We start from the raw sequence: 24,001 nt of genomic DNA, 5'->3' as shown, positions 1-24,001 counted from the left end.
GATGATTTATTTTTTAGACAGAACAGCAGCAATGAAGTACAAATGGCTTTAATGCTTAAAAAAAAAAAAAAAAAAGTGAAACACTCAACCTGGTATTCTCATTAAGATCCTATGGCACACTTGCATACTTGTGAGTTTTAGCATGTACTGCATGTAGGGGTTTTGCCAAGTGGTTGGACATGTATCCAAAGACCCTGTAGTTGAAATAATTTAGGACATTGCTAATGTGAATTTGGGTGAAGTCTGTAACTTGCTTAAGCTTTCACAGCTCAGCTAGTTTGGACTCTTACAACACTTCAGTATACCAAGCTGAATTACAGCTGGCTTGTAGCCTAGGGTTAGACAAGACATTTGTTCCTACTCTTAAGGCTGAGGAATGTAGGTTGCAGTACTGTTTAACTAGATTACAGTATTGTCAGCCAGAAGAGAGTCCACTGTCACTCTTACATAGTTGGATTGCCCAAAATCCAGCAGATACAGGTCTTGAGTACAGAAGAGAATATTTTGTGATAATTTATTTTAAAAAAATCCAAAAACTTTGTATGTGTGTTTTTTCCCCGATCACAAAAACACCTACTGTAAGGAGACTTTTAAGTGAGCTGAAGTATATTTAATTTGCTCTTTACCTTTGAAGAAAAGCTAGAAGCTATGAATTTGGTGTTTATGTTCATGCAGGATGTGTCTGGTACGAATGAAGCAGGAGGGTCGCACAGGAAAATACATGTGTCGCTATATAGTTCACTGCATGTGGGAGGACGTTGAACAGCGTGGTAAGGTGATGGGGGTAAGTCATCTTTGGTGCTGATAATCTGGATGTTTCGCATCTTTCAATGCTTTACTAACTTTGCATATCTTATAAGAATGCCTAAGAATTACCCTGTAGCTGCTTGTTTCTTTTCTTACTAGCTTAAACTGGTATATGTAGCCCTTACCATTCATTCCTGCAGCTGTACTGCCTGTTGTATTGAGTCACTGACCTTGTTGCTGAAACTGCACCATAGACTGCATGAAGATACTGATTTGCCTGAAAGGAGTTAATTTTCCGTGTGGTTTGCCATGTGATTGCAGAAACGGATGCTACTATAACAGAGTGGGCATTTGTGAATAGGAATAAGCAGCTGAGGAAGGGAGAAACATGACTGGTGCCAGATGTATAACCGCAACTTAAGTAATTCCAGCGGAGCTTTGAGTCTCTGGTCAGTATACTCTTATCTAGGAGTAAACTCTATCCATCTAAGATGGTGAGTAAAAGAAGAGTTAAGGGACAAGGTTTTGATGTTAAGTTCCTGTATGTGATACAGCTACTCATTAGTTTATTTTTCATTTTGGATTCTTAGGGTACCTAGTACCAATTACAAATAATTGTTGTAAGGGGAGAGTAGCTCCAAGGATTGTTCATTTACAAATTTAAAGCAAGAGCAGAGTTGAATCTTTTTGGCCTGTACTGAGGAAGGTTATGCTAGTTAGTTGTAATGATTATTTCTGGCCTTAAAGTCTAAGTACATTTCTCCAGCCTTGTGTTGGCAATAGCCTTCAGAGAAGACAGTGCAGAAGCAGTGAAAGTAGGAGATAGTTTGCCTAACCCCAGTATCACAGTGGTGATGTAACCATATACAGTTGAGGATGCCTATGCTCAGGGCAGTTCTACTGGGAGAGTAGGGCTGGGAAAGATCTCCTGTGTTGTTGAAAAAGAAAATAATTGTCAAATAATTAAATAGAGATTTGTCTGTGATTAAAATAAATTAAACTGTTAGAGAAATTGTAGTTTTCATACAGCAATAATGGCAATATTGTCATCTTAGTTGTCAGCCAAATACCCTAGTAGCTTCACCCCTGGTTATTCCTCTTGGTGACAAACAAGGAATTAACCAGTGAGTTAGGATTTGGTAGGCAGTCATATTAGTAATTCAAGAAGTTTCTCTCTGATCTTTTATTATGTATGTGGTTATAGAAAGTGTTGATTTTCATGTAACTTCTGTTATTCCACCAACAATGGCTTTTTTTCTCCTAGTTGTTGGGAATTTCATAGTTTTACTATGATACAGCTTGCTTTTAAAGACAAGTCATCCTCTTAATCTTCTTTTGGATTAAATCTAAATTCAGGCCTCTCAGAATTTCTTGTTATATTAATGGGCTTACATAAATTCACTAGGGGATCTCCACTCCACTGGTCAGATGCCATAAGGCAGTAAGAGTGAGCCTAAACAAATTACGTGATAGTACCAGAGAAAAAGATTGGATGAAATAGCTTATGCATTTTTGTCCTTATCCAATGCCTTCCCTGTCATATCAGTGGTTGATTGTACTTTCTGTAGGAACTGGAGACAGCCAAGATCTTCATTTCAGGTGTAAATTTAAGGTTGCTGTTCTTGAAAAACAAAACAAAAACCCCAAAGCGTGTGTCGGTGTGTCTGTCCCACCCCCCCACCCCCCATTCTCTTCAGGGATCTTTTGATTCCATCTGTGCACAGAGAATGGTTCTTTGGAACAGAAGAATATTTTTCTATTCCTCATGACCCTAATTTTGCATTATATGAGCTAACCTCAAATGCCATCTTGTAGTTTTCCTTGCAGGACTTGAAGCAGCAGCAAAGAGAAAGCAAAGCTAGCTGTTTGCCACTCTTACAAGCATGCAGAACTCAAAAATGAAGCATGATGTAAGTTAGACCTGTACAGAGATTTTTTTTTTTTCCCCAGTAAACTTTAAAGGGGAAAAAAAGATAATGCTTACAGTCAGTTCTTTGTAAAGGGAAGCACAGGGTTTCCATTTCTGCAAACTAAACTGTTCCATTGCTCCCCAAAATTACCCAAAGTGTAAACAAAACCACCAGTGTCCTTATGTTTTCATCCAGTCTGGAGCCTCCCATGTTAATACATGCATATGTATGGTTGCTCTATGGTGCAACTGTAAGGAGATCTTAAGCTGTGTGAATGCCATTCATTCTCTGCCTTGGCAGGTGAAACATCTTTTCAGTTTGTCCTTGAATTTCAATTTTGCAATCTTTGTAATAAAGATCATGCAGTGTAATAATGAGCATGCTTAGTTTGCAGTAATATGATTCCTGTAATATACTTTTGACTGTAACCTAGTGTTAACATAGCTTTTATGTGGCAATAGCTGATGCTTAAATGTATGTATGTACACATTTAAAGGCTTAATCTCAAAAAGTTACATCTGTGTGTATATTTAATCTGGTTTAGCTGTGCAGAGGCCCATTGATTTTAATGAGACTCCTTGTGAGAGAATGTGAACTTGTGAGGTAACGGACCAGGGCCTAGACCAGGCACTAAGGGTGTGTAAGAAAGCATAGTGACCTCTATGCTTTAGAGTGTAAAGTTGGAAAACAGGATTGTTGTCTTCCCCACACTGTCTGTGAAGTCATAGGGCTTTCATAATCTTTTAGTGATTTTTTTTTTTCTTTTCTTACATCTCTTAATTATTCCTAATCTTTCAGTCATTATTTTGTCAAGATGAATGAACTTTTTAGTCTCTTCTGGTAGTATTGTATGTTAAATGAAAATAATTTATGCATTGATGTTTGAAAGGATTAGCTGTTTCCTTGCTCCTTATAATTGCTTTGTTTTCCTTCCTCGGTGCTAGCTATGCTAGCTGAATATACAACTTCACCCATGCCCCTGCATGGGTGGTTCCTGTTTCTTCTATGCTTGTTCACTCTTCACTTACTTTCCTCTCCTTCACATAGATGTACCTGGACCGAACTCTTTTTTTATATCTCAAGTTTAGCAATTGCAAGGAATTTTAAGTGATAAATAAGTGAAGGGCAGTTACCCTAGGTGGTAGGTTCTACTTACTAATCTTGATGTATTTATTCCTAATGCTCCTTTTAAAATGAAGCTGAGATAATGAGAAAGGGTTTGTGAGCTGATTGAGGAATATGTGTAAGAGCTCGCTCTTTTCAAGTAATTTAGACCTGCCATCAGTATATATTCTACCTCCCAAAGAAGATAGTTAAATATATAGTGATAAGGATATTAGGTAAAAACAAGATGACGCTAATTATCCTCTGTTGATGCTTTTAGATTCCAGTATCTGAGCCTTTCTCAGAAGTAAGTTAAATGAAAAGAAAATGTACTGAATACTTTTAAAGGCACCAAGTTATCACCTGCGTAGCTCCTAGGAGGTTAGGAAATTCCATTCCCTGCTTTTTCTCTCATGTGGGGTATCAAAGGTCAGTACTTAACTCCAATTGGTACACTCCTGTATTGTTGTGTAAGTGACAGAGCACCTGTATGGAGTTGCTACTTGGATGCAATTAGTTTAACTTGTTGACAGACAAAGCTGCAGTTCTTTTTCTCATTTCCATATCTACCAACAATTCCAACACTTGATGCAGAAAATGGATACTGTGTTCCTGAATTGATATTAGTGGTTTATTAAAATATGCCATCTGCTCTTAAATATACAAGTTCATTGGAGCCGAAAGTGATAGAATGTGAGGCATTTTAACTACTAATTTACATCAGTTCCAACTCCAAATGGAGTTTGTATTATTTCAAAACATGGTTGTTAAAATTGCTGAAATCTAAATCTCAGCTACGAAGTTTTGGGACCTGTTAGCCTGAGCTCCTTCAGCACTCCTGAATGTCGGTAAGAGTCAGAAACCAAAACTTGACACAGCTGTAAAAACACACAGAGAGCCTGTGGCCTCAGCAAATTCTACTGGTGCAGGCATATTTCAGATATAAATTTTACTCTGCTGTCCCTAGTACTAATGAAGTCAGTTTCTTTTAGTGGGTTTGCAGCCAGGTGTGTCCAGTTCTGTGGCTAGCCAGTGCTCTTTACTTAATTTTTCCACTAGCGACATTTCTATCAAACTTTAAAACACAAACAGAAAAATTGGCTTGATGCAATGGCTCAAAGTGTTAATAGTAACATTAGGCTGGGTAAAAGACTTCCTTTTGATCCTGCTTTGCTAGCGATCTCCACCTCGTGGCTTGCAGTGAATGGATTTATACTATGCAAACTGGCAGCTGCCTAACCAGTTTGTAAGGGGAATTCAGTCGGTACTAGCAATTGCTGCTATTTGTCTTCCTAACAGAGTTCTAAAGCAACCTGAATATTAACCTTACTGACCTGAGTATTCTGTTCCAGTAACTGTGTATATATAAAAGTAGTTGTTATAAGTTTAAGTGTATTTTAATACCCTGAAATGAAACTGCAGAGTTGCTCAGAAGGATTTGGGAGATGCTGGAGTTCCCTGGAATGGGATTTCAGCTAATAGTTGGACAAAAGATATGAGGATAAAAAAAAAAAGACATGCCCCGCACCTCTTCCAAGAACACTGTATGAATGCTTCTGGGTGCGAAGTGCAGGCTGTCTTAGAAAGATCCATCAGGTTGAATTCAATTATCTGTAAGTCATCGTAGACTCATTTTAACAGCATTCATCTTGTGTGCTGTGGTGGCATTCTGCTTCTGAAATGAATCAGTTTTTTACAGTGCAAAATAACAATTCATTTTGTAATGATGCATGTTCTAAAAACTGCAAAAGAGATAAGAGTAGGAGGGGCTATACAGCCCAGCATGCCAAACCTGTTTTAATTTATCTTAATCTCACTTTCCTGTTTTCCCACCAGACCACTTAGACCCCTGCCCCCTTTTTTTCCAGGAACACGTCTAGGTGTCTTTTGAATTCATTTATTGGCTCTGCTGTACAGAGCACAATACAGTCTTTGTTATACTTCTAGGTAGAGCTGTTTATATACAGTGACCCATAATTTGCTCTCAGTTACATGAGTGTACATCTGAAGTAACACCATCAGAATCAGTAACATGCTTCACATCAGTGTAACTGAGAGCAGAATTTAGCTCTGCGAACTTGAACACTATTTTGTGTCTTGATACTCTTTTCACAATGATGATTAAAAATGCCATTTTACCTTAGAGTAAAAACCTTCCTGAACGTGATACAATTCAGAATTCAGTTTAAGTTGTTCATACTGTGGAGGACAAAAAGTTGGCCACTTCTAAGTAAAGACTCAGAAATCATGGTCAGAGTGAGACAAGTAAGATTCTAGAATGGCTTTAGAAGACAGGGTGTAAAATTTAGAAGACAGGATATAAAATTGATAGAATTTTAAAATAGAATTTTATCTTTGTATGAATTAAACTGTTGCAGTTGATTCACTTACAGTGGGAAGCTACTGTACTTGAATATTCAGGGAGTCCTTTTCAGGCCTGTCTCTAAAATCTGATGGGAAGTCATGGAGTCAATTCGGGATGCAGAGAACAGAAACTACATGGGAGAGCAGGGGCAGAAAGAAAGTGTGTGCAGTATTCCGGCAGTGCAGTGGAGAGGGGAGTGGGGATGGAGGAAGTGTACTGAAGTAAAATAGGGAAGGTAGTGATTTTATTTGAGGAAATGGATTAGGATATGAGCTAGAGGATGGAGTTTAGTAGTTGAAAAAAGGTTTTTAAAAAGATACAAAACTAAGGAGGAAGAGTTTTATTTTCAAATGGTCTATGTATATTTTGAGATGTTTAACTTTAGTAGGACATTTGAAGAGGAAGAATGTTATGAGTTTTTAAATTACTATTTAGAAAACATAATATTAGCAGTTTCTAGTGTTCCATTTAAAAAGCTCAATGTCTGAGTGGAGACCAGTGATGAGCAAAGTAGTGAGATAAAAAATTGTTATGTTTTTTGTGCTTTCTTTGTTTAATAGTATACCAGGCATTGTATGATATGTTTTAACTGAATATAGTATTTTAAGAGCATCAAAGAAGAAATAGTTCATCAATTCCTGATCCTTTCTCAAAGAGCTTGAAAGCTCACAGCAGGTTTACAGTATTTTGTCATTTCATGAGTGAATAAAAGCATCGTGTACTGCTTCCAGACTAAATTCAGTACATTTGATTCTGGGAGTCATAGTAACTTAAATATGCAGGAGAATGCACAGGTATGGAATGTTACCTTTGAAAATATCTTGACCATGATGAAGGCTGGAAGAAACAGTGTGCGTGGTGATGCAAATTTAACTTTACCAACTCATGGAGTTTTCAAATAGGGATCTCTTTCTCATGTTTTAATGTAGTTGTTCTATAACCAGTGTCCGTGGAACTAGCATGCCTGGCTATCTGAAATACAGGTATGTTTGGGGTATGCCAAGGATACCTTGTGTTAAAATCCATGTATAATAGCAGCTTGGGTTCTTTTCAACTGGCCTGCCTCAGTTTTCTGGAGAATCTGGCATTAAAAAAATCAATTTAAATTTCCCAGATGTGTTGTATCATGATACTTTAAGATAGTTTCTATTGGTCTATTTTGTGCCTCCCTCTGGTGCCTGCAAGAAATACACTGGAAGCTGCCTTACAGCACCTTTTCTAGAAATACCTTTCTTATTATTCCCCATGTTCTGCACCAGTGGGATTCAAATGTCAAAATTGATTTTAGCATGCAGTGCTTGTAGGTGTTAAGTGCTGCCCTGTGTTCCTCAAACTCTTCAGAACACAGTGTAGTTGCCACAATTCAAATGTTGAACAATGAAAATACTGCTCACCACAGCTGCGTAACTTCTGTTTTGACAGTGTAGAGATGAAGATGGAAACAGGGAAACGATCCTTACAGAACCTGCCACGGTCTCCAGGCTCAGCAGAAGGGGTAGCAGCTATTGTCACTGCTGCCTGGCTCCTGCCGGTGCTTTGTGATTCACTCACGATCCAGGTTGTGATTTGCCTGCATTCAGTGTTGGGTTAAGTAACATATTGGTATGCTGCATATCTTGGACATTTACATTATCGCCTTCCTGTCCTTTTAGTTTGCCCCAGAATTCCTCAACTGTGATCATCTAGTCTGCTTGGCTAAGCCTTTTGAGACTCTTGGGAACAAGGGGTCTCATGTTGTGATTGTAATTCTTTTTTAACAACTAAGCTGCTGCAGAGGAAACGTTAATGCACTTTTAATTAGAGAATCACAGAATGGTTTAGGTTGGAAGGGACCGTAAAGATCACCCAGTCCAACTCCCCTGCCAAGGGCATGGACAGCTTCCGCTAGACCAGGTTGCTCCAAGCCTCATCCAGCCTGGCCTTGAAGACGGCCAAGGATGGGGCATCCACAGCTTCTCTGGGCAACTTGTCACAATGATTCACCACCCTCTCCGTGAAGAACGTCTTCTTGATGTCCAATCTACATCTACCCTTGTTTAATTTAAACCCGTTACCCCTTGTCCTGTCACTACAGGCCCTTGTAAAAAGTCCCCTCCCAGCTTCCTTGTAGATCCTCTTCAGGTACTGGAAGGTGCAATAAGGTTTCCCTGGACCCTTCTCTTGTCCAGGTTGAACAAGCCCAATTTTATCAGCCTTTCATTGTAGCAGAGGCGCTCCAAGCCCTCTGATCATCTCTGTGGCCTCCTCGGGACTCGCTCCAACCAGTCGATATCGTTCTGACATTGGGGACCCCAGAGCTGGATGCAGAACTGCAGGTGGGTTCTCACGAGGGCAGAGTAGAGGGGGAGAATCATGTCACTCGACCCAGGTTGAACAAGCCCAATTTTATCAGCCTTTCATTGTAGCAGAGGCGCTCCAAGCCCTCTGATCATCTCTGTGGCCTCCTCGGGACTCGCTCCAACCAGTCGATATCGTTCTGACATTGGGGACCCCAGAGCTGGATGCAGAACTGCAGGTGGGTTCTCACGAGGGCAGAGTAGAGGGGGAGAATCATGTCACTCGACCTGGTTGGCACAGGCCCACCTCTCCAGCCTGTCCAGGTCCCTCTGGATGGCATCTCTTCCTTCCAGTATGTTGACTGCACCACACAGCTTGGTGTCATTGGCAGGCTTGCTGAGGATGCACTCAATCCCATTGTCCATGTCACTGACAAACAGGTTGAACAGCACCAGTCCCAACATCGACCCCTGAGGAATGCTGCTCGTCACTGGTCTCCACTCAGACACTGAGCTGTTGACCACCACTCTCTGAGTGTGACCATCCAGCCGGTTCCTTGCCCAACGAGTGGTCCATCCATCAAATCCATGTCTCTCCAGTTTAGAGACAAGGATGTCGTGCAGGATCATGTGAAATGCTTTGCACAAGTCCAGGTAGATGACATCGGTTCCCTCCCTTTATCTGCTGAGGTTGTGAACCCATCCCAGAAGCCACCATGTTCGTCAGGCATGATCTGCCCTTGGTGAAGCAATGGTGGCTGTCACCAATCACCTCCTCATTTTTCATGTGGTGCAGTGTAGTTTCCAGGAGAATCTGCACCATGATCTTGCGGGGTACCAGGGTAGAGACTGACTGGCCTGTAGTTCCCTGGATCCTCCTTTTTTCCCTTTTTAAAGATGAGGGTTATGTTTCCCCTTTTCCAGTCAGCGGGAACTTCACCAGGCCACCATGACTTCTCAGATGTGATGGATAGAGGTTTTGCAACCTTATCCAGCTGGAATTAAGCTCCTTTGTCAGTACAGAAATTACCAAGACCAATGTCTCTTCTCAGTCAGAGTAATCAAACCATGGAGAGGGTCTGTGTTGTTCCCAGTACGTTTTAATCATATTGCTTGTTGCTTCTGTTTTTGCTGCTGGTAGAATGTCACTGCTCTCTTCTGCGTCCTTTTCAGGAATGAGTAACTTAACTTTTCCTTATGTTTTTGCTGCCTGCCTATCTTGAAAGACAATAACATAAGCATCAGTTTAAGTTCTGATATGGTGCAAGGTTGCTGCAGGGGTTTGAGAGGCTGCTCATTCCCTTCCCCTCTCACAGCTTCTTGTTGTGTCTCTGGCAGTCTTTACAGCACCCATGTGTTGTGGCTTTGATTTAAACAGTACGCAGCTGCTGTTGCCTCTCCCAGCTCACGAGTTGCCACTGCCACCTTCTCTAGTCTCTGGTTGTTCCCTTCCTCCTGCATCAGGAGGCTTAGCTGCAGGTACCACATGGTGTTTGGTAACTGCCGCTGACAAGGAGAGGTTATTTGGTTTTCTGCTGGTTTTCACATCCGCCTTCCACTGAACACTTCTGCTTGCTAAGTCAGGCTGATCTAAGGAGTGGTTAAGTGCTGTATTTTGCATAAATTCTCAACCTCTCTTCACAGGGCACAAAGAAAGTCTGTTTGGTGTTTGGATTGGTTACTTCGTTTTATTGCTTTGTTTCCAAGAGCAAAATGTGAATGCAGCTTTACAGACTACAGTGATTGTTTCCAGGAGAGAAAGAGGCACAGCATGCAAGAGAAGCTGTTTTCTCTGTGATAGCCAATGCATTCAGGCTAATATTATCTCTGTCAGGCTTATATCTGTACAACTGTGGTTGTTCTGTCTCAGTCCTGCTGTCCTGTTAGAAGAGCATTGCCCTGTTCTCTGGGTTGCCTTCCTTGGTTGATGCTTTCATTGTGTCAGGTGCAGTGAAAGTTTACTTCCCCAGTGGTTGCTTTGCTCTGTGGTACACTGGCTGGTTTGCTGTTTTCAGGTATGACTAATTTGGCATTTACTTACAGTATATAAACAGTAACTTAAGGTTATAATTCATTGCACCCATTCTGAATGTTTTTTTCCCCTCCTCACAAGGTCATGTTTGTGTTACCCTAATGCCTTGAATTCGGTGGAACTTGTATCTGATTCCCTTTTCAGGGTATGCGCCTGTTCACACTTTTCCCCTCTGTCAGTATGCCACATACTTCTCCCTTCCTAGTTCTTACCTTGTAGAGATTATAGTTTATCTCTCTACCTTTTTTTACCCCTCATGTTAATTCTCTTTGTGTCCTTGCAGGACCCTCTTCTCTATGTCAGTCTGGCACCATCATCTCTCTCCCTTCCCTTGTGTTCCTTCATGTTCAGCTAATCCTTTTACAACCGTCGATGCCAGTTGTGCCTATTCTCCATCTCTGGCATGCTGTTTCCCTGATCCAGTGGTCACTTGCTGCCTTTATTCAACATGCTCACCCAGCACCTTCCTGCTGCAGGGTCCACAATGGAAGCTCAGGGTCTGTCCACTTGTCTGCTTGCTTCAAACCCATCCTTGCATGTTGGAGTGTCTTCATGACTTTGCATCTTTCAATTCTAGATCTTTCTTCTTCAATTCCTTCATTTCTTTTTCTGAACGCTTGCTTTCCCATCCTAAATCCCAGTTGCATGTTTGCCTTCCTCTTCTCTTTCTGGTCATGCACAGCACTTGCTGTATTGGTATACTGTTGTTATTAATTAGTTAATTATCATTACACTTCTGTAAGAATTTGAATGTTGTTGTTTCCATATCCAAAGGGCAGGAAATAATGCAGAAAGCTAAAAGATTTGACCCAAATGCCAGTGTATCTAACCTTAGAGATCTCCATTTGTTGCTAACCAAATGTAGATCGTGTTTTTTCAAGTTAGTCAAATGACCTTGTGGCCACAAGAATGACTGCATGTAAAAAAGGGAGATCCAGCTAGTGGGGGATGTCATGGATGGAAGATGGGGTCAGTACAATCATGATATATGTGAAATGAGCAACTATTCCTTAGCAATTCCTTCTATTTGTGGATAGTATTTGAAGACTTCATTTTTAAAAAGTGAGGAAATGGCAGGGACCCTGTAATTGATGCAAGTCCATGGCTAAAGCCCCAGAGGACAGAGCTAGGTACTGAGGGGCTTGAAAATAATGTGTCTCATTGAGACCATCCTGAATTTGACCTCTTGTATTTCCTGTTTTATTATGTAATTGCAAGAGGGAAGATGGCCCATATGTAGGTTTAATCTCTGTTATTCAGGAAACAGTGTGTAAGGAAACTTTTGGCTTCTTAAAATCCTTGCCCACGCTTTTAGGATCATCTGGAAGTTCATTTATTCCCAACAGCAACAAGTCTGAATGAAATACAGAAGTAAGATGGAAAACTCACAGTATCTTACCATGCAACTTTTTCATGGTTTGCTTTCCTCCTTTGCCTTTAACTTGAGGGCAGAACTAGGGTAGAGAAATAATTTTTGTTCACTTCTGAAAGGTTACAGTAATAAAGAAACTCTTGTTAACATCAGACTATATGGCAGGCAGGAGTTTTCACAGTCTGGCATTGTTTATTTTACCAGCAATTTGGAACCTTCTGCACTCTTAAAATATTGGCAAGAAAATATTTAACTGTTAACTATTCTGTGGCATGTGTGTGTTTGAAGCCCTGGGGAGGAGGAGTGCTTGGGGAAATTGGGTTTTTCTCAGCTTATGATTGAAACCAGAAGGTGCAGAATATTGGTAGAAGGTGAAAGCAATGTGACTTCAACTTAGAATTTTACCCAAATGTGGAACTGATGGGAGAATGTCAGACAGGTCACATATGAACAGGGCTGTGCTAGGAAATAGTGGGAAGTCTGATGGAACAAACACAAATAAGCTAGTCTGCTAGGCACTACGTTTAAACGTGAGCTAGAAAGAGTATTTGCATTTGTCCTGGCCTCAGTCACTGAATAAAGGTTGTAGCAGTACTAGGTATTAGAATCAAGGATTAGGCTTGTTAATTGCTTACTAATTGTATGGACTCTAGTAATTGTCACTCTCAGGCTTCACTTTACTCCCAGTTTTCTCTACCTCCTTCTCCCCAGCATCGCAGGGATGCCGGGAATGGGGGTTGGGGTCAATCCATCACACGCTGTCTCACAGCTCCCTTCGGGGATCCCCCTGCTCTGGTGTGGGATCCTCCCCGGGCTGCAGGCAGGTCTCTGCTCTCCATGACCCTCCATGGCTGCAGGGCACAGCCGGCTTCACCACAGGCTGCACCACGGGCTGCCAGGGAACCTCTGCTCCAGTGCCTGGAGCCCCTCCTGCCCCTCCTCGCTGACCTTGGTGTCTGCAGAGCTGTTGCACTCACATATGCACACTCCTCTTCAGCTGCCGCCATCAGGGGGTTTTTGTCCTTCTTAACTATATTATCCCTGAGTGATACCACTGTTGATGATGAGCTCAGCCTTGGCCAGCGGCAGGTCCATCTTGGAGCCAGCTGGCATTGGCTCCATCAGACTTGTGGGAGGCTTCCAGCAGCTTCTCACAGTACCACCCCTGTAGCCTCCCTGCTACCAAAACCTTACTATGCAAACCCGATTCATCACCATTGAATTTCTTTTTGAGATTTCTCCACAAAATTGCGAAGATACTTTTTTGTCATTGTAGCTGCTAAATATGTGCATTTTGTTATATAATTTTTTTTTAAACAGCTACTACTCGTACCTGTATCAGCACTGAGTGTTGCTGGTTGTAATTATCTGTGATTGTAATTTTCATTCATTATTGTGTTTTCTATTTATTTGTACTTATCTCGTTCCCCTGAAATACTTCTTAAAATGGATGCCACCTTTCATGTCTCTGCAGCCCTAGTAAATGTTATCTAATACATTTCATTTAGTTCAGCACTTTATGATCTTAGGGATTTTGTTGCTCTTGACTTTTATTGTTATCTTTAATCTTTTTCTATGGGCAGATCATATCACATGGAATATGATGGACTTTAAGAATCCTGAGTGCCGTGAGAAGGTGATGGAGTAATGCGTATTCACTCTCTCATCCAGTGAAAAAATTGGGCCACCAGATGAAACTAGCATGAGCCAGTTTCAGAAGAAACAAACAGGAGGTGGTGGTTCTCATTGTGGGTAGTAGACCAGGGTACTTCGCCTTGCAGCATGTTGTGAATGCAGAAAGTTTACTGAACAAGTTGCTTGACGTAGAGACCTCCTGAAGGTTACAGTATAAACACGTATCAAGGGTTGAGAATTGTCCTGAGCTGAAGTTGGTTAGGAGAATACTTGGAGGAAGCTTATTTCAGCTTGTAGTCTTTTTGTTTTTCTCAGAGTATCTGGCTGCTGTGGAAGGCCACACACCATGCTAGCTGGACCCTCGGTCTGATCCAGTACGGTGTTCCTTATGTGTGATTCTGATAGTTATTGCGGTTTGTCTCAGTAAAAAGATTGAGGTTTGCAGGATCTCTGTAGGTGCTCATGGTAAATGTCTACCTGTATCTACCTGTCTTCTCCAAGTGCCTCTTTTAAACTTGGTTATCTAACTTCCTTTCAGTTTATCAGATGGAATTCTTGATTCTGGTGTGTTCAGGAGCATGTTCATGATCAGTTTTAGTCTTCTAGCAAGTAGTTTTTTAAAAGAGACGTTACAGGAAAGACCCTCTACAACTGCTTGGCCTTAGAGAGAATCAGCATAACTAGATAGAGGGCACGGGGATTTGACCTCTTTTCCCTGATCATTCTCTTGGGAGATTGTCAATGAGGTCTGCCAGCCGTGTACTACAGAGAAGAAGGAATTCGGAGTAAGCCCCCATATATTTAATACGGCTAGGATTGTACTGTGACCTACTCTGCGTCTTTAACTCTTACCATGGCAGAGTTTCCAAATTAATATAACGCAGGGTAGAAACATACCTCGTTGCCTTGATACTAGACAGCTAGGGCTGACCATCTGTTTTTTCTGAAATATGTAGCTGATGTTGTACAACTTGCTTTTCTATGTCTGCTTGAAATAAACATGCTCTAAGGAGCGTTATTAATAGTCATGCAATTGTTATGAAGGTGGCAGAGCACACAAAAGTCTTTTTCCATTAATGTTGTCTTTATGGATTGAAGATTTTGGCAGGAACTGGTTCTGATACAATCTAACATTTAGCTTTTGTCTAGGTCAGTACAGTATTGAAGCAGGTTGTCACTGAGCATTGAAGAAGGCTTTAAGGACTGTTCTCTGAAGTTAATTATTTATTGAGGTGCATTACAAAATTACTTGTAATTAGAAAATTTATCAGAAAAGTTAATATTTTAAAGGATACGGGGACTCGCAGCCATAACTACAAGCCAGTAAGCTTGTTTGCAGACTAACAGTGGTTAATAAAAAACTCAGAAAATTAAGATTGGAAAAATTATTTCTGCAATATCTCTGTCATTGTACAACTGTATGAGATTGCCTAAAGGAAATCGGCATTTTGGCCCCTTGCTACAGAGATATCTTTAATCTGTGTTATTAATGTAATCTTTTTGATCCTAGCTACAGTCTCAGTCATTTTCAAAATTACTGCCCTAGAAGTAATAGTTATGTTATTGGAGGAAAGAAAAGGGCTGTATGCAGGTTTTCCCATTTAATGTCATGTGCATTTATTAAAAGGGCAGCAAACACTTTTAAAAGCCCATATATAATTATATGTGGTTATATATTATTTATAACTAATGTAAACTATATATTATAAGTCATTCTTTCCAATTACAATTTGAGAGAAGGTGCAGGAAAAAGCTTAAATGTTTGAGGGATTACGATTTTTTTTATCATGAAAGATTTGTTGTCTGTCTCCTTCAGGAACTTCTGCCAATACTGAACACTCCAGTAATCAAAACTGTCAGTAAGAGTCAATTGATGTTTATGGCAGTGTGGCTAACGGAAGTCCCCAGAGTGGATTCAGTCATAACGAAAGTGTACTCATACCTGCATAACATGTTTTGCACAAGAGATGGATTAATTTTTACTGTATCAGCATAAAACACTACTTTGCTATTACAACTTTGACCACTCCAGGAGTGTGCTGATGATGTAGTGTATCAGTGCGCCTAGTGTAAATATTACCTTAAAGAGCCTAATCTTAGTTTGAAAAGATGACTGTGCTTACACATCTACTGTGTACAGATACAGGAGCAAATACATTGTACAGAAGAGACTTGTTATTCTAGCAGGTTTTCAGGAATGGTATAATGAGAATGAGAGGGTGGAAACTTAAGCCAGAAAATTCAAATATGAAATGAGATACACATGTTCAACTCTGAGGGTGATAGACTTTAGCCAAACACAACTTAGTACAGAGGGAACTCAGTGAAATGTAATGGTCTGTGATATGTAGAGGTTCAGGTTCTATGATCTAATCATTTCTTCTGGCTGAAATCTTTTCATAAAAAAAACTCGTTCAACCGTAACTTATAGCCTAAAGAGGGGAATTGCTGCATGAAATTCAATGACTAGTGCATGTACAAGGTGCAGTTAGAAGTGTCCCTTCTGGCTTTATAGTCTATGGATGGATTAATGTGTTAAAGTAGCTTAAGGCTGTAACACATGCTGGCAAAAGCCGTAACAGAAAGAAACTCCTGTTAGAGTGCTTTTAAATAGTGTAGCCCGTGGACATCGCAGCTGTGTCTGTACCAGCATTAGGAACACGTGTTGAGTGGAACAGTTGATGATCCAGTGTCCCTGCTCCCCGGGGATGATCTTTACCTTGGCCTGGTTCTAGACTGGTCCCATGAGTGGAATGCCTCTTAGCACATAGGGCGCATTAGAGCACGGTTGCCAGTTTGTGCACACTGAGACATCTCTGCAGCCTAAACCAAAGTGTGGGAGGTGGGGATGAGGAGATTCATCACAAAAGGACGCTCTCAGTTCAACAAAAGACATTAATATGGACTAATCCTGTAGCAGCGTTTACTTTAAAAACTGTGCTCATACATAAGATATTTTATACATGTCCAGCGTATGCAATAAAGCACTGTGCTCTTTCTTGCTTTCCTAGAAATTCTCTTAGAATACAAAACCTTAACCAAGACTTGATACTGTAAATTGTCTGCTCTAGCAGTAAGCCTCACCAGTTGGCTGTTGAATGATGCATATTGAACTCATTGAGGCTGAAGATGAGGTTTCTTACTGCAATATCATAATGAAAATGCAGTGGTCGTATGCTGTAGTTGTCTTGCAGGCAGCATGTGGGATTATGGAGTCTTTCAATGAAAAATTGTGACATGTAGTAGGAACATACATTAGCTGTATGTTTCCTTTTTTTCAAAAGTCTTGTAAATGTGAGAGATGTACCAAAAATGTATTCCTTGTTTTGAACTAAGATTTAGTTCTGTGTGTCAGTTCAGTATATAGATTTTTTTTCTGGTAACAGTTCTGCAATGGATTGTTCCAAAGAAGGCAAAGGGACTAAATCCCTAGAAGAGCTCCAGATGTTACTGATTTGTTTCTTGTTATTAGCAATTACTCACTTGGAATTGTCTAGCCATTTTTGTTCTTAATAACAAACTGTGGAAGAGTCAGCAGAATCATGACCAACCAGATGACAAAACTTGCCAGTAGTAAGAAAATGTACAAGCTTAGAAAGAGGAAGCGTTTTCAACAAACACTGGTTTGGATTTAATAATTTGTCTTGTTTTACAAACAAGAGTTTTTTTCCTACAACGTTTATACTTAACCAATGCCGGTTGTATTCTTCAGAAACTGCAATATTCTTTTAAATGTAATTTTATTGCCTAGATACTGCTCCATCCCCAAAGTCATATTTCATATTTTAAACTGTTTGCCTTTTAAGATGTATTTATTGCCATGTTTGTTTAACTTGGTTATCTCCTTCATCAATCTATTCCTTGCTAACTTAAAGCTGCTGCTCTTTGTTTTTAGTATAGAAAGCTGCTTCCCTAGAGATGTATAGTCCAGGACTTGTCTCTGTAATGGGACTATTTGTTTTCTTTGCCCCTTGCAGTTGCCTGCTGTAACATTTGTAGTATGTGTTAAGTAATCCTTGAGGTAACATTTTTATTATGTCATAAAAAGTGCGTGGCAAATATATAATAACTCATGGAATTTGTTTGTTTAAAATGGAAGGATAATTTATTGAGTGTGTTACATGAGACCTGCTCCCCCTTATTAGAGCTGTAGAAGTGCAGCTTATTTAGAAGTATGTTCTATTGAGAAAAACCACGATCTCTGACATGCATAGAAAGTTTGATCATGGTTGGGTAGAAATGACATCATAGTTTATGTACTCAATAAAAATTTAATTAAGTCATTACAGAAGTTGCAGTCATCATTTAACCCTCTGATTTCTTATGTTTAGTTCTTTTTTTAAACATTCAGTAATAACCAGTTTCCAAATCTTGATAGCCTATAAAATATCTGCATGAATTTTAATAGTTTATATTAATGGAAAAATATGAGTAACTGACATCAAAGGAATTTTCCTTGTGTTTGCACTACATGCATTTCTATAAAAATCAACAGATGAAAAAAGATAGCGGTTTAATGGAAGAACATTTGAGCTGGAGGTTTGCTTGCGTGGCAAAAACTAATTGATGTGTTGATAGAAAAGCTGTTGCCTAATTACCAAGGTGCTCTTAAGGATACTGAGAAAGTGTTTAGGACATGCGGTTCACACTGTCATAACTATTAAGATTTTAGATGTGTGAGTTTTCACAGCTTTTCTTCAGCCTTGTGATAAGCTGTACCTCAGACAGCAATGCTTACTCCGTACTAGAACTGATGTCCTACCCTCTTTTCCTGTTTGCAGTTTCTGTTTTTGTAAAACCCGTCTCCAAGATGCAGTCTCAGAGCTAAGTGTTGCGCTAGTGTGCAGGTATGAAGATAACGATCCTTGTCGTTTATGCTTACATTGTATGCAAGGTCTGTAGGAAAGAAATGCTCATTATCTCTTAGAGCTCTCATGAGAGTCAATTCAAAGAAGCAGCTTTACCAGTTGAAGTGTAGCTTAGCCCTCAGGTCAGGCAGTATGTATTAAATCGTTTTGATGATGGAACTAAAAAGTACATGCAAAAGGAATAGGCGGTTTGTGTGAGGGAGATGCATGCAAGGTATTTCAGCCATCGCTCTGGTCCTAGTAGTTGATCTCTTTTGGTTCCGTCTTAAGCTTACATGGGGTCATCTGCAAGCCAGTGGTGGCTTAGGCCAAACCAGCAAATATTTAAGCTACTGTTAAACATAACTAAGTCAGTGTGGAAGTTGGACTGAATCACACATACAGCATAGGAGGAGGTAGCTGGATCATCACAAACTCTGAAAGAAATGTAGTCATAGTGAAAAAACAGTATGTCTGAGGTTCTAGTGAGAGGCAGTAGAAACAGAATTCATGTGCTTCCTGAATGAGAAAGTCAATATTAACAAGTAAAGAAGGAGTAGCGGTAGGAATGGTGCATCTATCTTTATCATTACAGTACTTTTACTGTAATAACATGTCCAGCTCTGGAGTCCATGCTTTAGAACAAAAGCTGAAAAATCGCTGAGTTTCTAAAAGACCTGTGTGAATCAAAGAAGGTCTGGAAAACCTGCTTAATAGTGAAAATACAGAGGAGTCTTCATGATTGTAGCCTATGCTGCCACTGAAAGGACAGCCTTGCCTTTGCTCTTTCCCCAGCTGCATTTTTTTTCTCCACTCGAGTAGCTGCTATATGTCAACGCTGTTGACTGAGGGCTTTTCTGCCATTCATAGGGTCTGAGTAACACTGACTTCTGTTTGTGTACAGACTTAATGGAGCTGTCCTGCATGTTGTTCTAAAATGTTTGACTGCACTAACATCGTTCTTCCAGCCAAATCCTAACCTATGTGGGCAAAGGTGCTGTTTTATCTTTGCCTCCTCAGCATGAAGCTGATAATATTTTCTTATCACCACCTCTTTAGAGCCTTTACAGATGGTTTTCTGGTTTATTTTTCAGATTAATTCTGTTGTTCTAAAGGAAGACTTGAGAAGTATGGCAGAAAATTTCTATGCAGCTCTGTTTGGATATGATGAGGTAAGAAGGATGTTTTCAGAGAATGTGCAAGAACAAATAGACCACTTAATTCACAAACACAGAGTACTCCAGATGGGTAAAACATTTACCGTACATGTCTTCGGAGAAATGTTGCATTATGGAAGTAGACTTAGTTATCGTGATCATCTTATGCCTTAAATTAAAGTGCTTTAAGAAAAAAGAAAGCACACAGCATGTTGATTTAAACCATGGGACATGGGAGGAGGGATGTTCTTTGGTACTGCTTCACCATCACTGCTCGACCATCAATAAATCCTTTCCTCCCTATGAATCCCATTGTATTCAGCTATGCTTTGAAAGCAAAGAGAGTATTCAGAGTCTGTGTGAGCGGGTGTTTATATAGGAAGTATCTAATAGTAAGGGGGGGGAGGGGGGGCAAAAGCACCACTGTGCACAAGGGTCTGCAGGACTGTCAAGGAGACAGTACAATTATGTCATCTCTTTTTGTAGGTTTTTTTTTTTTTGTTCTAGTGGGTGTTTCTCTTTAGATGCTCATTATTCACATGGAGATACTATTTTTTGCACGGTGATTTGCATTATTAATAACCTGTAAATGCAAACTTTATTTTGTGAGTTGTGGACAGTGTTATGCATGCAAGTCTTTAATATAGTTTTGAGTGTAGTCAGGATGTCTCTGCCTGCCTTTGTTTATTTCTGTTCTCTTTTTGTTGACACTCTTTTTGGAAACAAAATGTCTTGTTAAATTAAAGACAAATATTGCCTTTTTTTATGTTTAACTGAGTATTTTAAAGTCTTGTTCCTGGCAAATGTGTGAGCAGAAGACAGGAATTATGAGACTAAAGTGATAACGCTACATTGTCTAAAAAGGTAATAAAAGTGGAAGGGAACTTAGACAAGAAGCACTTATGGATGTGATTCTGGTATAAGCCAAATTTAATAATAGATTTAGCTGGAAAAGTCTAGATAGATCTTGATGATGAGTAGTTCTGTCTCATTTAGAACAAAACGTAGAAAAACAAAGCAAAGTAACAAAGTCCTAACTATAGTTCTGCAACATTGTTTTAAATATCCTTCAGGGTTTTTTTTCCAAGTGTCGTGGACTTTACACAATGCTGTGAGGTGGTGCTGTCTTCTCCGTAAGGCAAAGATTTTTATGATAAAGATTTCATAACATAGAAATGCAATTGTCAGCTCCTAAATTAGGAATACCCTGATCCAGGTTTTTTTTTTTTTTTTCCAAATTAACTTGCCAGAATATTTGTTACAGGCTGCTCTTTAAATTAGTTTAAGGCCAGGTTGTTTTTCTATTCTGGCAAAGAGTGATGCTGATGCCTTTTCTTATGTACAGTCCATAGCAACCGTGGGCTTTGAGACAGCTAATGTTGTCAGTTGCCAAGTAGAGTAATGTTGTTGTCTTGGGTTCAGACCCTCTTCATGTGCAGTTTTTCATCCCCCTCTGTGCTTCCTTTAGGGAATCTTGTCTGATGATCATGTTCTGGCAGCAGCACTTTGGAGAAACCTTTTTAACAGGAACTGTGAGGACCCTCGGCATCTGGAATTACTTGTAGAATATGTGCGCAAACAGGTACACTGCAGCTCATAGTGCAACTTCTTGTTCTTTTGTTTAGAATACTAAATATTTATTTTTATTGCTTGAATACTGTGTAGCTCAGTTCTTCCCATAAATATAACTGATTTTTATATTGACTGATTATTTTTAAGGAGAAAAAAGGTAAAAATACAAAAAATGGCTGATAATTATTGCAGTTTGATAAATGGCTGCAGAGAAATGTCTGCAGGAATATTGAAAGATATCCTGCTGATCTTTTTCTGGACCTCTGCTATGGAGGAGCTTGACAAAATGGGTCAGAAATGGGCTGCAACTTGTGTAGAGCCATAATTGATGTTGCGGAGTTGAGATCCGCTTCATAAAGAAATAGCACATGGAGCTTGAAGTTTGCGGTTGGCCTTTGTGGGGAAAAAAAGAAAAGGTTTTGCTTTCCACAATTATTTCTGTTTCTTTCAGTTATTACCTGGAGGAAACTATTACGTAGTGTTTGCTCTCTTAACCTCTAGGAGGTTTGGGACCCAGGTTTCTAGGACATGTTGGTAGCATATAGTCCAGATGGGTAGCAAAGACAGAAAAGGGATGAGAGAGGAACAGTGTAGGCAGTTGGAACTGAAGACCAGAACTACACAACAGCATTCTCTGTAATGATTCCAATACTATATTCAGGACCAGAGAGACAATATTTCAGTGTGTGTATGAGAAAATGATATGGGAAGTAGAGGGCTGAACTTAGTAAGGGACTGAGGACACTTTTGGAATGCTAGAGGGCTTCTCAGGACGGACAAATTTAATTTAATGCTTAAGGTTGATGCTTTGACATCAGTGAGGCTGTAGGAAAACTTAAAAGTGGAGATTGGCAGGGAGCAAACGCATGTAAAACCAATGTAATGTGGAACAGTTCGCTACCAAGTGGGGAATTTGCACTTCTGTATAGTCAAGCAAGAGATAGGACAGAAGCTATCAGCAGTTGAAGAGGAAACTGATCACACAGATAAATGTGGCACACTGGGGAAGAATCAGCACAGTTCATTCCCATAGACAATTCTGAAGTGGTGCACTGGAGAAACACAGGAATGAGTCCTTTGGATTATAATTGTATTATCAGCGTCAGCGCAGCACTCTGTAGTGTTTTAAAAAAGTAGAACAAATGCTTATAACTACTAAGGAAGGAATAGAGAATAAAATCATGTTGTCATGCCACTTTTTAAATCCATGGTACCATTGTGATCTTGAATAATGTGTATGGTGTGGGTTCTGACCATCAAGAAAGATAAACACCAAACTGAAGGCTCAGAAAATAGTGGTAAGGATGACATAGAACAGCTCCTTTGGTAACAATGAGGAGGATCCTTTGCCTGAAAAACAGCTGAGAGAGAATATGAGACAGCACTGTGAAATCTTGAAGGCATGTGAAAGGTGAGCAAGCAAGGGCTGTTCACTGTACAAGAACCTGGGGACATAACATTGCCACATGTTTTTGGGGATGCTACAATTGCACATGGATTCCAAAGCCACTGGCAAGGTTTCTGGAAGACAAGTCTGTCCAAGGCTGTTAAATCCACAACCACTTCAGGCTCAAAATGCCTGAACTAACGAATTTTGAGAGAATAACATTGTATGCATGCCTTGGGCTTAACTCTTCCTGGGGAATCTGCTGTTGATGACTGTCAGAAACAGGATTATGCTTAGGTGGCTCTTCAGTCTGACCCTCTGTGGCTCTCGGTGTGCTTTTTCCTCTGTTGAGAAACAGCTTGTCAAATTATCTTTGGTTTCCAGTATGCATTGTGTATGAGGTCTTTCCCACAATTTCTTGCTGATCCTGTCTTCTAACAGTGGCTATTAGTGGATGCCAGAGAAGAATATAGTAAGAGGCTAAGCATGTGTACTATTTCCCTGCTCAGCTCTCCTAGGAATCGGCATTCACAGACTTCCTGAGTCAGAGGTGGTGGGATTGTCCTCTCTGCTCCACACTACCCCCCTCCCCAATCTGTCTACAGTGGCCTGTGGCTGCAAGTTAACCCTGTGTTATGTGACAACTTTTTTTACTTTGCTTATATTGCACCTTAACATTTCATTTGATCCCAAGTATTTCTTGTATTGTGAGAATGAGTGTTCATTCCATGTTCATCTCCTCCAGCTCATGTGCTTTTGTGTTATAAATCTCAGGTGCTGTTTTTTCTGTAGTGAAAAACCTTGGTCTGTGTGAAACCACCTTTGTGAGAGCACTCCATGTAGATGATGGTGTTAGCAGTATGCCCTCTGAATTAACTGCCGGAAGATAACGTGACTCATGTTAGCTTTTCATGGCTCCTCTTTGTCCTGTTGCCAAACTTTTGGAGGAAGCATTAGCTAAGGAGTTAGTAGAAGACTATGCAATTACCACCAGTGGATCTGCAGATACTTATCTCCTAGCCTTTCCACGACACTTAAGCAGTCAAAAATGATCTTTTTAGGTCTGCCTCACACAAACAGCAAAGTATGCTGAAATATCTCTGTTCTGCTTTCTTTCTGGAAAGCAACTGTGTGTTTGCATAGCTTGTGAGGAACTTGAAGGGTGATGGGACGCCTTGCACTAACATCCTGTCCTTGCAGGTGCAGCACCTGGATGCGCTGAGCGGGGATGACCTGCTGCTGACGGGGGAGGTGAGCTGGCGGCCGCTTGTGGAGAGCAATGCCCGCAGCATCCTCAAGCCCCTTTCCCCTGTGTACAATGACGAAGGACTCTGAGAGCACCACCACCTGATGTTTCTATCAATTTGTCAGGTCAGCTTGGCAAGCAGGCCTGAACTTGAACTGGACTGGGGCTGTGGGGTCAGGAAGGAAAATCTGCTGTTGAAAGGAAAATACTTAATTAGATGTCCTGTCTGTGGTGACTCAGTAGCAAATTGGACAGCCATACTCTACTGAATGTTCACCTGCAAATAAAGGCTAGTTGGTTTGAGAACCTCTGTCCTTTTTATGGCACCGAATGGTCTGTATTGGGCTTGCA

General features: G+C 40.3%; 1 protein-coding gene across 1 annotated transcript in view; it reads left to right on the top strand.

Moving 5' to 3' along the window:
• Positions 1 to 23,739, top strand: part of LOC104502601 (ubiquinol-cytochrome-c reductase complex assembly factor 1) — a gene marked incomplete at its 5' end in the record, with an annotated part of 35,549 nt that extends 11,810 nt beyond the window's left edge. The window contains 4 exons of the mRNA XM_010151911.1: positions 676 to 784; positions 19,383 to 19,460; positions 20,914 to 21,027; positions 23,605 to 23,739. Coding sequence (XP_010150213.1) covers positions 676 to 784; positions 19,383 to 19,460; positions 20,914 to 21,027; positions 23,605 to 23,739 — 436 coding nt within the window. The remainder of the gene's footprint in view (positions 1 to 675; positions 785 to 19,382; positions 19,461 to 20,913; positions 21,028 to 23,604) is intronic.
• Positions 23,740 to 24,001: the final 262 nt, after the last annotated feature.

The sequence above is a fragment of the Eurypyga helias genome, unplaced genomic scaffold (genome assembly GCF_000690775.1).
Source record: "Eurypyga helias isolate BGI_N326 unplaced genomic scaffold, ASM69077v1 scaffold21915, whole genome shotgun sequence".
NCBI lineage: Eukaryota > Metazoa > Chordata > Aves > Eurypygiformes > Eurypygidae > Eurypyga > Eurypyga helias.
This window is presented reverse-complemented; position numbering and strand designations above follow the sequence as displayed.